At 39.7% G+C, this 13,589-nt stretch overlaps 1 protein-coding gene across 3 annotated transcripts in view; it reads right to left on the minus strand.

Moving 5' to 3' along the window:
- Positions 1-13,589, minus strand: part of LOC105473635 (dishevelled associated activator of morphogenesis 1) — a 180,744-nt gene that overhangs the window by 27,199 nt on the left and 139,956 nt on the right. For 2 of the 3 annotated variants that reach the window (XM_011727498.2, XM_011727499.2), the window contains exons 14-17: positions 13,047-13,346; positions 12,634-12,741; positions 6,118-6,147; positions 4,344-4,450 (exon numbers count right to left, since the gene is read on the minus strand). In XM_011727498.2, coding sequence (XP_011725800.1) covers positions 4,344-4,450; positions 6,118-6,147; positions 12,634-12,741; positions 13,047-13,346 — 545 coding nt within the window. The remainder of the gene's footprint in view (positions 1-4,343; positions 4,451-6,117; positions 6,148-12,633; positions 12,742-13,046; positions 13,347-13,589) is intronic. The other variant, XM_011727500.2, reaches the window with a different exon arrangement.

Below are 13,589 nucleotides of genomic sequence, written 5' to 3' on the forward strand. Positions count from 1 at the left end.
TTGCTGTCTCCCACCCCCCGCCACCCCCCAGCCTTTGGCGGAGAGAGGTCTGTTTTACTGAATAAAACAGAGTAAATTTTAAATTGCTACATGTCACCCATACACACATAGACAGTAGAAAAGTTGCTTATTCCCTGAGGACCTGAGGAACAAATTCTCTAAGATGTGCCCATTCTACTCTCTTCCCATGAAAGTACGGTCCCTCGTGCCTGTAGCTCCCCATTCAAATGCACACCTTTTAGGCCATCTCTTTCTGAAAGCTTCGAATGATTTGGTCACTCATGCTGCAAATATCCTACTCACTCAGGCATGGGGAGTGCCGGCACCTCCTCCCTGCCTTGGCCTCTTTCCAACTGCCTGCTTGGCTCCAGACAAAGCTGTGGCAGGTGCCCCTGACCAAAAGGTCCACTGACATTTGTAAAATATGAGGAAGACCTTTAAGGTATAATCTTAAATACTGTGAACACAAGCGCTCACTAAAATATAGCCCATGGAATATGCCACAGGCTTTCACTGTGGTGAACTTTGGTGTAATGATGGCATTGCCAGGAAATAAATCCCTAGACAGCAAGATAAGAAATAGGGACGTTCACCAGCTTTTGGGAATGAAATAATCAGGAAAGAAAGATAGTAAGTGTGGCAAGGTGGGAAATGCTGACATAATCTTTGAAACATTCCTATTCATTGTCCCTAAGCACAAAATCAGCCTTCAAGGGCTTCTTCATCTCCCTCGAGGTTGTCTGTCAGTCATCAGGTCTCACCTGGATAACAGAGACCCTTATCTGATGGCTGCCCTGGTCCAGCTATTAACCCCTTCTAACCTGTCCTGCGAAACCGAAAGAACAAACTAAAAAACCTTATTAAACACATAGTGTCCTCCTCCTGAACAAACGGCACCAGTTCTGATCCCATGGATACATAAACAGGACACTGGGCAGCTCCTACGCAGGCACCCTTCCCAGCGCTGCACACATGCTGGAGGAATTCTCACAAGCCGCTGCAGGGCTGCTACCTTCATGACCTTCATTTTATAGATGAGGAGGTTATGATGTGATCCTGGGCTGACTTATGCTCTTAGAAATGCACAATGCCTGAATCTCGGGCTCTCCTGCCTGGTTTCATTCAACCCAATTGATAATTCTCTGCCAGGATTGCAGGGCTTTCTTTACTAGCTGTGCTTATGTCCCTCCCACATCCTTGCTGCTCCACGCCTCCTTGACACTGCCTTCCTGGCCCCACCTCTCGTTATATAACGGCCCTTGCCTTTGAGGCCCACTCTCTACAATAAGCCCTGCTAGTGCCCCTCCTACATGGCTGAGCTCCGTGTCCTTCAGTCAGACCAGTGTAAGCCCTGAACTGCACACAAATCTCACAGGTGTCATTTTCCTTCTCCAATTAGCCATGTGCTTTCAAAGGCAGCAACGTTATCTTAACTTTTGGTACGTCCTGTGGCACTCAGCACAGTGCTGGGCAAAAAAATGCTCCAAAGTGGTGACTAAGAGAATAAGTATTAAACACGTTTTCATATTTCTTTCTCCTTTTATGTCCCCAGCTCCTTTTCTGCATAGTAATAAATTGCCAACAAAAAGGGAAGAATGAAAAGTAAACTGCTAATTGGTTAAAAAACTAAATAAAATACAAATTATAATTAAATCTGCTTAATTTTTTCACTTTTACCACAACATTTAACTTGTCGTTCTGTGCTTTCCTGATGAGAGAGTAAAACAACTGACCACTGAACACAAAAGGATGGGGCTCTGAACCATCCATGGGAGAGAGGGCTTCAGATCCTGATCAATACAGCCCAATGGCCAACAGGTCAAATCGGACTCAAAATTACTTTGTCACACACACTTTTAAATTGTGCTCGCTGTAATAACACTTATACACCAAACTGGATTTTAATTGATAATCTGACAGATATGAGGTCAGTTCTTAAAACTGTCTTAAAAGAGTTTAAATACATTCAAGTTCTAAGTCATCTCAAAAGTGTCAGCGCCTAAGGCAACAAGGGAATTTATATACCACAAATATGAACGAATTCCCTCAATAACAGAATGGAAAATCTGCCAGAAAGAGATGTAACCTTATCTATAGCTCGTGTAATTACCCTGGTTGGTACTTAGTACTACTGAATAATCTGTCAATAAGGAACAAGGTCACTGTTTTTACTCTAAAGGCATTTCAACACTACAGAAATTCTGGGCCAGGCGCAGTGGCTCACGCCTGTAATCCCAGCACTTTGGGAGGCCGAGGCAGACGGATCATGAGGTCAGGAGATCGAGACCATCCTGGCTAACATGGTGAAACCCAGTCTCTACTAAAAAAATACAAAAAATTAGCCGGGCGTGGTGGTGGGCGCCTGTAGTCCCAGTTACTCGGGAGGCTGAGGCAGGAGAATGGCGTGAACCCGGGAGGCAGAGCTTGCAGTGAGCTGAGACCATGCCACTGCACTCCAGCCTGGGTGACAGAGCAAGACTCTGTCTCGAAAAGAAAAGAAAAGAAAAGAAAAAGAGGAGAGGGGAGGGGAGGGGAGGGGAGGGGAGGGGTGGGGAGGGGAGGGGAGGGGAAGGGAAGGGAAGGGAAGGGAAGGGAAGGGAAGGGAAGGGAAGGGAAGAGAAGAGAAGAGAAGAGAAGAAAAATTCTGTGACAGCTCCCTTTGCCAAGCGTTTTAAAGCATTCATCCGGATGGCACAAGCATAAAATACAGAGAGAAATTCTAGGATGTAAAACAACTCCACAACTTTCCCAGTTAATTTAATTTTGCTACTAGGAATACTATTTATAAAAAGGTAACAAAACAAATTGTTTACACTATACAGCAGTCTTCCCTTATTGGAGAAGAATATGTCCCACGACCTCCCAGTGGATGCCTGAAACTGTAGATAGTATTGATCTTTACGTAGATTATGTTTTTTTTCTATACTTACATACCTATGGTAAAGTTTAATTTATAAATCAGGCACAGTGAGAGATCAACAATAACTAAAAATAAAATAGAACAACTACAACAATATATTGTAATAAAAAGTTATGTGAATGCAGTTTATCTCCAAATATCTTATTGTACTGGACCGTGAGTAACTGCAACTGCAGAAAGTGAAACTGTGGATAAGGCGGGGACTACTGTAGAAGAAAAATAAGCAGACCTTCAAGTTGTTTTCAGTGGTGTCTTCCTGAGGCAGATAGATATTTTATCTAACCTGAGCATAGTTCATGGAATAAAAGTCAGAATAAATACAGGGTATGGCCATTTACACAGCTTTCAGCCAGAGGCAGAAATAAAATGCTAACAGGATGGTTCAGGTTACGTTACTAGTTGCATTAAAATTCAAAGCTCTCACTAAGGTTAAATTTCTCTTCACTGAAAGAAACATTTGCTCCCTGAAGTAATACATATCTGGCTAAGAATCAACTTCCATGAAAACCAAGCAGCAGCTCTTTGTGTTAAAAGAAATTCATTCTAAGAACATCTAAATAATAAGGACTACTACGTTTCCTCTCTTCATTCTCCCTGAAAAAGAAGTCGCCTTATGCCAGCCTCAGTGCATACACAACATTCCTTCCAGAATGTAACTCATCTTTAAAGCCTCAACATTCAGGATTTTTACATCTTCACTCACTCCATAAGCATTCGGTGTCTTTGCCTAATGTGAAAGTTCCTTTTAGAGAAAAGAAGAAACTAGATACAGAAAAGCTATTTGAAATGCCCAGAACAACCTGACAACATTGCCCAAAGCTGCAATCAGATTCCAGGCTCCCAAATTTCCTTTCTTCTTTTCAAGTTCCAAGGCTGTGATGGTTCACTAATTATGAGAAAGATTTCTGAACAGGGCTGAACTGGATAAATTAGCATTTCATGGAGGTTTGAGATTTACATATCCTTTTAGCTATAAAAATGCTCAAAAAGAGCATGAAATCATATAACCTTGAAATGTAAAACGGTGACATTAGAAAGCAAAATAAAACAAAGAGCCTTCATCTGTTGGTCCTGATTCTGTGACAATGCTACTAAATGACCAAAATATCTCTAAGGCCAAGAAGTGTAAATAAAAGTCAAGTCCATTTTACAGGCTTTCTGGGAAGAAAAGATTGACTTAGGATGTTCTGCCTTTAAATTTAGAGGTCTGTGGAAATTAAACTTTGAGAAAGAAGGCATCCAGCTCTGATATGTTCCACTAGGAAAAGTAAGCACCAAGAGCTGTTCTCATTTTAACAGAAGGGGATCCAAAGAACTGTACCTCAGCAGAGTACAATTAAAACAAAATCACTAACATGTGGTTTTGAGCCACAGAATGGAAATGTTGGTCCTACTAGAAATGTTTATTCAACATCAACAATACCTCGATAGAAGGATGTTGCAATTCTGAGCTCTCCGACCATCAATCACCGAAAGCTCTTTGACTTTAAGTTTGGAACTCAGAGTGTCATCAATGGCATCTGCTTCTTTCTGTAAAGAGCACGAAAGAAATCCATCAAAGTCCAACAGGGACATTCAGACTTCAGACACACACTTTCCATTTTTGTTCACACACACATACACACACTCTACACATACACACATGGGCAAAGCTGAGGTGGTGAGGTGGGGAGTGTGGAGAGATGGTGGAACTGAAACAAAGGCTACAGTCTAGTTGGTAAAGGGAAATAATAAGAAAAGCTGACCACCCACATTTGAAAAAGCATTATTTGGAAGAACAAAGTGCTTCTAAGTTGAAGATGCTAAGTGTGCATAAATTATCAGTGAGTGGTGCCCTCCCTTTGTCCCCCAAATTCCTATGGACTGCAGAGAGAAGAACTGTCACTATGAATCAGGCTCAGCTGAGGCTTGCCATTGCCGGTCCAGCCACTTGCAAGGCCCATTCACCCCAGAACCATTTGCATCCTGAGCACTCAAAAAAGCTAAACGATAAAACCTCTCAAACATCTTCATGTACGACAGGAAGCTCCCAAAGCCAGATGGTACCTTTCATTACTCAGGAGCCTGATGGACAATGGGAAGGGGCAGTTTGAGGCATGAATTCAGTTACCTGAACTAACAATAAAACACTACTTGCATATTCTGTTGCTGTACAGAAACCTATAAGCTATGATGGCCAGTTATAATTTCAGGTGGAACAGACAAAAAATAAGTATAATATACTGTTAGAGTAAACTGAGCTTCAGGGGTATTGGTAATAATAAAAAGTTCAAGGCTAACTTGATAAATAACAAGTTTGATTTCATTAGCAGTGAGAATAAATTAAAAAGTTACAGTGTTTTAAAAATGTAAGAAAACTGATTATTAAGTAGCTCTTTCTTTTACAAAGTTGTATCTATATTTTACACAAAGAAAGAATCTTAGCTGAATTCTTCATTCAACTTACCTACAGAGTTTCCTCATTTGATGAGGAGGCTGAATTAAAGTAGTATCTCTAAAGTCTGTTTAAGTTCTAAAAATTCTATGTACTTTCCTACTAAGCAGCGTGAATTTATGGAGAACAGCAAACATTATCAGTTCTACAACCTACAAAATCTTGGATCAGACTGCTGTTTTTAACATGAGTCTGTACTACTGTTTAAATTTTTGCAGTTTAAAAAGAAAATGAATTTGTAGTGACGTGACTGCAATCTGGCTTGCTCAGACACTATGCCTATCAAGCATCGAAATTCAACTGCAGCCTATGCAATCTACAAAAAGTACTTGATTCCTATCAGAAGACAATAGTCCAAGTCTTATATACACCATCAAGCCTTTTTCAAATATTTCCCACTCAGGAATTAGGAGGAAAAAACCAAACAATTATATAAATTATTATAACAATAACAGTAGCATTAAAAAAAAATAAGGAAACCAAAGAGCTCTAGAACTGTGTACCAGTTCAGAAAACAAAGGCACCATGGAATTTATCATAGGAGGCACAATGTGATTGAATGTCAACTGTCTCATGCTAAAATTTCAGGTGAATCTCTAGATATTCATTTAAGAGTTGAAACCCAAAGTGGAGTTACCTAGGCATGAGATTACACTATGTAAAAAACAAAAGCAAAAACAAAACCCTGGATAACGAAGAGATTTCAAGCTTACAGTGAGCCAAGGAGTTATATTAAGCAAGCTTTAGGTAGTAGCTCACTTACCTGCTTGGAGTTACTGTTCACAAAGAAATCCTACAGCCATGGCAGAGGCATGGAAAAGGCAAATCAGATATATGCAGTTCAGAAGTCACAGCAACAAATGGGGGAAAGTCAAAGCAATCAAGGAAACAAGTGATGTAGGGTAAGAGATGATTTATGCTCCTGGGATCATCAATGAAAGTTGATGAAGATGAGAAAGTTTGGCTGAATACCATGAAGAGCACAATACTAAGCATTCAGGGTAGAGAAAGACGATGACATTTGCTGTACCCAATTTTCAATGGTGGAAAATCAAATGCAGAAAAGACAGGGCTTAAAACACCTAAGAAAGACCCAAGCTGGGAAAGGAACAAATCCTCTTTGAAATGACCACTGGCTCCATTTATTCAACATGACGATTTTACTTGAAGCAGGAGAATGTCAATCAATCCCATCAACTTGAGGAAACTATTCCTACTGTTAATAGGAAAACCAAAAATATATAAATAAATAAATAAACTTTTTCTGATGGAAATAATCTCCTGTCATCTTATGTTATAAGGATGGATTGAGAAAAGACAGGTTGAACAACTCAAGTCAGTAATATTAACCCTCAGCACCCCTATAAAGTGCAAATAATGCCTGTAGGTGCTACATGTAGGTATGAGGAAAAAGAACATGCAATTAAGAGAAAATCAGTGATACATGTGTTCTGCAGCCATTGGTGGCCCTGTCCTAACTGCCCAGGGCTGTTCAAGTATACAAGGTCAACAGTCTCTTCTGGAAATAGTTTTTAGAAAAGACTTGGAGTGAAAAAGGGGATGAGGAAGATGTAACTGACATGCTGTGAGAAAGTTACAGCATACGTCGCATATTTTTGCAATGCTGAAATGAATAAGGCTTTGGTGTGCAAAACACGCCCCAGTTTTCGGGCCAACAGCTTGCACAACCAGCATTTGCTCAGCAGATTCCTTAAGGTCTCATTGGTCTCAGCAGCACTGCCAAGGCCAATTTTACACAGATGAGCTGTTTCACATAATTCCTCTAGTGGGAAACAGAATGTGTCCTCCCCTCGCTCTAGCCATACAAGGGGGGACTGCTTTTCTAGAATGGTATTTGAAAAACAATGGATACTCCTCTGATATCCCAGTTCTCTTTTGTCTCTGTTATAACTGCCAAGTTGTCTACTCTGAAGCTCCTTAGGACTCTTCCTGTAAAAGCAGTTTCCTTTCAAGGGCAAAAAAGACTATGGTGAAGTGAACTCCATGAAGTCATCTTAACCTATTTTTTTTCTCTTAAAGAGAGAGTTGCTAGTTGAACTTAGATTCTGCTCTTACTGTCTGACCCTCAAAGAAGAAACTTTTTTGAAGTTCACTGGCAACTCATCCTATTTTATAAGTTCCCAGCGTCAGGAAATTAAGACTTCTGACCTCTAGTATAGAGGCCTGTGGAATCAGGCAACTGTTATTTACCGGGTGTGTGGCTTGGGGCTCAGTCTGTCTGTCTGTAAAATGTGGTTAATTAACAACTGATTGGTGTGAAGATTAAACAGGATAATCGTGTAATGCGTTGTGTAGAGTACCTGACACATAGGTACCTGACACGTACGTATGAGCTCAGTACTTGAAAGCTACAATAATACAATTATTTCATCTTTCAAGCTGATGATCAAGTCTACTTATTCCCCTTTCGCTCTGCTTTCAGTTGAGCTGAAAAAACAGCTGGTCAAGATCTCCCATTTGTGACCACCATCAGCAATAAGTATAATAGTTACTAACTATGTAACATATTTTCTTTCTAGAGGTGAGGATGAAGAATACCAAGCCAGAGTTTCTTCAATTATTACCCTAAAGATTCCACTTCTTTAGAAGTCCTCTACTTGGCACATTAGAAATAAAATCATAAAGCTTATGAGTTTCATTGAAAGGGGCATGTTAGAAATAATGATGCTTCCAGGCCTGTTTCAAGTAAGTTAACATTCTTTTTGAAAGCTTATTCACTGAAAAATCAGAGGGAAATAACAAAAGACACTTCTAATTGGCTTGGGTCAAATGTGGTAGAATCACTTATATTTGGCTTCACCTAACAGGATGTCTGGTTTTTCCAGGCAATTTCTGGCATAAAGCTTAGGGCTTGGAGTATAAATAGGAAGTTGGGACTTGCATTTTCAGGAAGCAGTGCTGATAGTGCTATAGATTGAATTCCACAATGGGATAATGACTCAACACTTTACAGATAATCATAATTCTTATGTGAATGGTTTTAAATCTTTTTGAGAATTTTGTAAATCTGGTAAAAATTAGGAATCTCTATCCAGAAAAATTCATACACTATATTTATATAAAACCCTGCATCTGATTAACTCTTACCATGAAGCCCAGTTATAGAACTTACATTTGGTCTCAAGAAAAAAGAAAAGTAAAAAAAAAAAAACACCACTATTTATAATTCTCTCTTCTGTTTTCATGTGCCATGGCTAAGGATCAAGCCTATTGAAATAAATATCTTAAATCATAAAATTTTTCAATGTGAAAATTATATCTATAGAATAAAAATTGTAAAGGGAATAAAAAAGGAAAATGATAATTTATAAAAAATCAGAAGATATCATTGAACGCTCTAACTGGAGCCCCCAAAATGTCTTGTGTATTACATATAAGCAGGAGAGGTTGGATTCTGGAGCCTGGGACCACAGTTATTCTTTGTTCCTAACCCAGAGCAGAGGCTTTGAAAAGTTTTACAATGTGATGACAATAGGATCCTTAAGGAAGGGCTGTCCTCAAGCAAAGACCAGGGGGAAGGAAGAGATAGTGAGCTGTTAATTTGTTGCTACAGAGATATGACTCCCTTTAGGTAAATGTAGTGCCTTTAGCTCATTTCCCCTCTATTCAATTGTATGGATAGAGAGAAATGAATTTATAGCATCTAGGGATGAAGATTTCTCACAAAATGGAGATGAATATTGTTTAATTGTATCTGAAAAGTACTGCTATGCAATGTGCTACCATTTAAATCAGTCTTTTGTGGCTGACCTGGAAATCATGTATAATGTAGTTTCAATGAGGAAAAGAGGACCTGAGATTCAAGACATTGATTTTCAAATGAACTTTCGGAATGTGAGTGGAGAAATAACTGCCTGCTATTAGATCCCATTTTATGTGGCACATAAGTTTACATCATCAGCTCTGCACACCTCTGATATTTGCACTGAAAAAAAATTCTGAATAGGAATAGTCTTGTTCTTAAAGCTGGAGTTAAAGAAAATCCTATACAAAGTCTGATATTTATAACGAATAAAAACCATGGGGAAGAACAAAGTGAAACTGAGAATTATGTCCCTTTGGAGTCACTAAATACACACCAAGCCATATTTTTATTATCTATAAAATATGAATATCTACTCATAGAGTTGGGGTTGAGCATTAAGGAAGAAAATAAGTATAAGAACTCCTTGAGAACTAAATCTTAAGGTTGATGAGATTGGGAACTGTGTATATCATACTTGGCATCAGGAATGTAGTGGATGCTGAATATTATCATCTGTAGTCCATATTATAGTTATTTATAGCTTTTTCTCATCTCTGCTTTTATACTATAAGTTACACTGTGGGCCTGTGCAAAAATTTAACACACTTTCATTCTTTGAATTACTTTGTATACAAAGCAGACAATATAAGTTCTGATTTTAATGATTCCTCAAATCAACTGGATATATTTTATGCAGATATGTGTAAGCGTATATGTATATGTGTGTGCATATACATGTGTGTCTGTGTATATCCCATAAGTGTCATTTCTCAGTATTCATCTAAATTATACTAATCCGATATTACTGAGATTTTTCCAAAATCTTACTCTGTGCAGGGTTCCTGTTGCATGCATACAGGTAATGGTATTCATGCCATTACCTTTGTAATGTTCCTTTGCCTCTCTGGGAATTGTATCTAGCCAAAAACTGGCTGAAGTCCAGAGAGTTTGAACAGGGTATCATGACTCTGGAGGGAGGAAAGAGGAGACATCATGGAAAAAAACAGATCTACAGTATTCATTTGGGAGTAGAAAAGAGAGCAGTTCAAGTGAATTATACAATGCACTACCAAGACTGAGATGAAAATGCATAGGTCTTGAGTATTCCCATTGGTCATGAGATAAGGGGACATTCAATGACAGGTGCCCCATTTCCTTTACTGTGTCCTATATATTCCAACTACAGTGTCCATATCTTTGGATTGTCTATCAGAATTCAGTAAATTCAATAAAATGGCTCAAATTATCCTTATTTAGAAAATATATTTATAGTTTAAAAATTCCCATTTCAAATTCTTGCACCAAAAGGGAAAACCTACTTGAATTACTCAAGCTGATCAGGTATACTGAAATTTTTCTCCAGGAAGTGCTATTGAAAATATGGTCACAACTGATTCTACTTACTGGTCTACTTAGTGTTAAGTATAACTGAAATGTTCTGGACTCTCCTGACTGGAATGCCTACTGATTACTTAAACAGTGTTGGTTGCTAGGAGACAATTACCCAATTGCTAGGCTTTCTGCAATCTTGTCTCCCAGAGCTCTTGAGAACTGTCCACATATTTGTCCCACAGCATTTTGGCAGTATCCTTCTGCACCTTCTGCTGAAAGCCAGTTAATTATGAGTCTTGTAAACTTAGGTCTTTCAACCACCTGCCTTTATAATAAATGCAACCCACATGCTCAGACTTGAATAGCATCATTTGGAACAACTGTTGCTTTTCCTTCCTTTAATTTACTTCTGAACGTTCTTAAATCTTCATATTAGGCAACCAGCACGGAACTGTATCAGCGATCAAAACTGAAGTGGGAAAGCAATGGGACATGTAGCTACGTTAGAAGATTATTTGAATTATCAGGAAATTTGCTACAATGGCTCAAGATTCCATGTCAAGGCCAAGGAGACACCTTCTCAGGACAGCAGACAGAGAAAGAGGCGGCATGTTGCAGCCAATCAGGAATGAGTCTGGTCACAGTCCCTGCCACACGAGGACTCTAAAGACAACTTTTGTCCTTTGAAAGATAAATTGTTTTGCTTTCTATAGGCCAATGCCTTATCTTCATTGTGTTTTTTTCATTTTCCCTTATTTGGTGTGTATAACATTGCCCAAGTTTGCCTTTCTACTTACAGTAGGGGTGGGCAGCTGAGGGCTCCTGTTTTAAGGGTTCATGTCACTATGGCAGGCAACAGCCTCTATTTTTGTATTTTATTAAACTAGCATAAAACGCATTGCAGAAAAGCTTTCCCTTTCTTAAGGGAAAATATTCACTTAAATATTGGCTTCCTCCCCCTGCCCCCGCCCATTTCAAATGTATCAAAGGCCATTTTGAAAAACAAAACAAAATGAAAGAAAAAACCCTTAGTTTTTGTTTCTCCCCCTAGTCTGAGTCCATCTACTCTTTTGGTGCTCAGTACTTCTTTTCTGATACACTCTTTCTTGGGGACTAAGCCAAGGAAACCAACTAGGAAGTCTGCTGCTTGTTTAAGGATGCTCCACCCATGATTCATCTGGGAGTTAAGGGCCTCTCAGTAAAGCCCAAGGAAAGCCCCGTAAGAGGCCCAGCATTCATGTGTTCCTGTTTAGGATGAACTCTGCTCTCCCCATCATTCCTCTTCTTCAGTCATACTTAAGAATCTTTCTTCTCACACTACTGGACTCAAGTTTTCTCTTCTCAAGACTTTGATGATTTGGGATCCTACTCTACCTTTTCTTTTTTCTTCTGAAACTCTCCAGGCCTGGCCACCCTGCTGCGTTCTCTTCTGGTCTAACTTTAAGAGGCTCTATCACGATGTCCTCTTGAAGAGCAAGAGGCACTACACAGATGTGACCGGGGCTCACACAGTGATGCCTGTCAATGTGGAGCACCAGCAGGCACCAAATCACATGTTTTTGCTACTATTACAAAAGCTTTGCTCACTTTTCAGTAGTGTCTCTGGTCCTATTTGCACCACTGCCATCTCCCCACTTGCTCAGCCTTTACAACCCCACTTCTGTTCATGACATATAGTAAAAACTCCTAAGTTCCATCTACTGGCCAAATTATAGTCATTTAAAAATCTTTGTACTTCTCAAAATTCCATCCATTTCACAAAGCATTCTGCTTCAAATGGTAACCATTTGATATGTATTTTTTAAAAATTCAGATGAACCAAAATAGCTTTAGATACAAACCTTGTGGGGTGACAATTTAAGTTATTTAACTCTTCTACTTTCTCCTGGTGAACCATTTTGACTAAATACAAGTGACAGCATACAAAACTCTTTACACCAATAGAGACTAGGTCTTAGACATATACCAGATATGAAACTCCCTAACAAGGAGCTTATATACCTTCAACTGTTCACATACAACTGACAGGCACTTGGACAGAGACATGGACATGCACAGGATAGATCCAACAGCCTAGAATTCATATGCCTGTCACATCATGGCCATGGCTGATGGGCCAGGGATCATGCATAAGACATGATTTTTCTACCTTTTTGGTGTCTGGAGGGCATATGCTGTTACCTGCTGTCTTTGATAGGCAGAGAAGGTTCTTTCCAGGTCTTCAAGATCTAGAATTTTGAAGACTTTTGTATCATCAATTTCGGTCCATACTGTTCCTTCCAGTTTGTTCTAGAAACATCAATGTAATAAGTGCTATAGTTTACAGTTATACATAAAAAGAACAGGCATGGTTATTTAAAAAGTGCTTCTATCCCAAATTTTTCAGTCTACCAGACACTCAAAGTGAGTGGGTTTCAAACAATGTGTCATTTATTTCAGAAGCTTTATCACTTAAATATCTGAGCTAGTGAGAACCCTGGGTCCACACTAGAAAATGAAATCACTGAACAGCCAGGGCTGTTTTTCCTTTCAGTGACAACACAGTGAGCTGCTAATGCTATCCATTAGAGGGAAAATTGGAACAAACGGCTTACCTCAGGCAGTTTAGACCAGTTGAAGGATTTCAGGGCATTTGTGGGCTGAGGAATGCTTTTCTTCTTGAGTGCCAGGCCCATTGGAGCGCCAGGAGGTGGCATGACTGCCCCTAAGGGAGGAGGCCCTGGGGGAGGAGGAGGGCCACCTGGAGGGAGGGGAGGCGGTGGAGGGGGAAGAATCCCACTTAGTAGAGGTGGGGGTGGCGGGGGAGGAAGGAGAGATCCAGGCACAGAGGAAGGAAAGGGCCCTCCTGGTGCTCCAGGCGAGGGTCCACCTGGGACTGAAGCACAGATGGCTCTCTGAAAAGATAAAAATAGGAAAAGAAAAGATCAATGGAAGAAGTAAATTCATTGAATGATTTGAGAGTCTGTAACTTTGCCTGAAATGTATATTATAGAGAAATTCACCCTTCTGAGAATGTTTAAAGGATCGGTAAAGTCGAATGGACTCTTTTGGGCCTTCAGGGACTCCACTGCGTCAACCTTTTGTATCTGACACTCAAATACTTGTCTGGGATGCATTCATATCTCTCTCACTTCTTG

Source organism: Macaca nemestrina, chromosome 7, assembly GCF_043159975.1.
Source record: "Macaca nemestrina isolate mMacNem1 chromosome 7, mMacNem.hap1, whole genome shotgun sequence".
Lineage (NCBI taxonomy): Eukaryota > Metazoa > Chordata > Mammalia > Primates > Cercopithecidae > Macaca > Macaca nemestrina.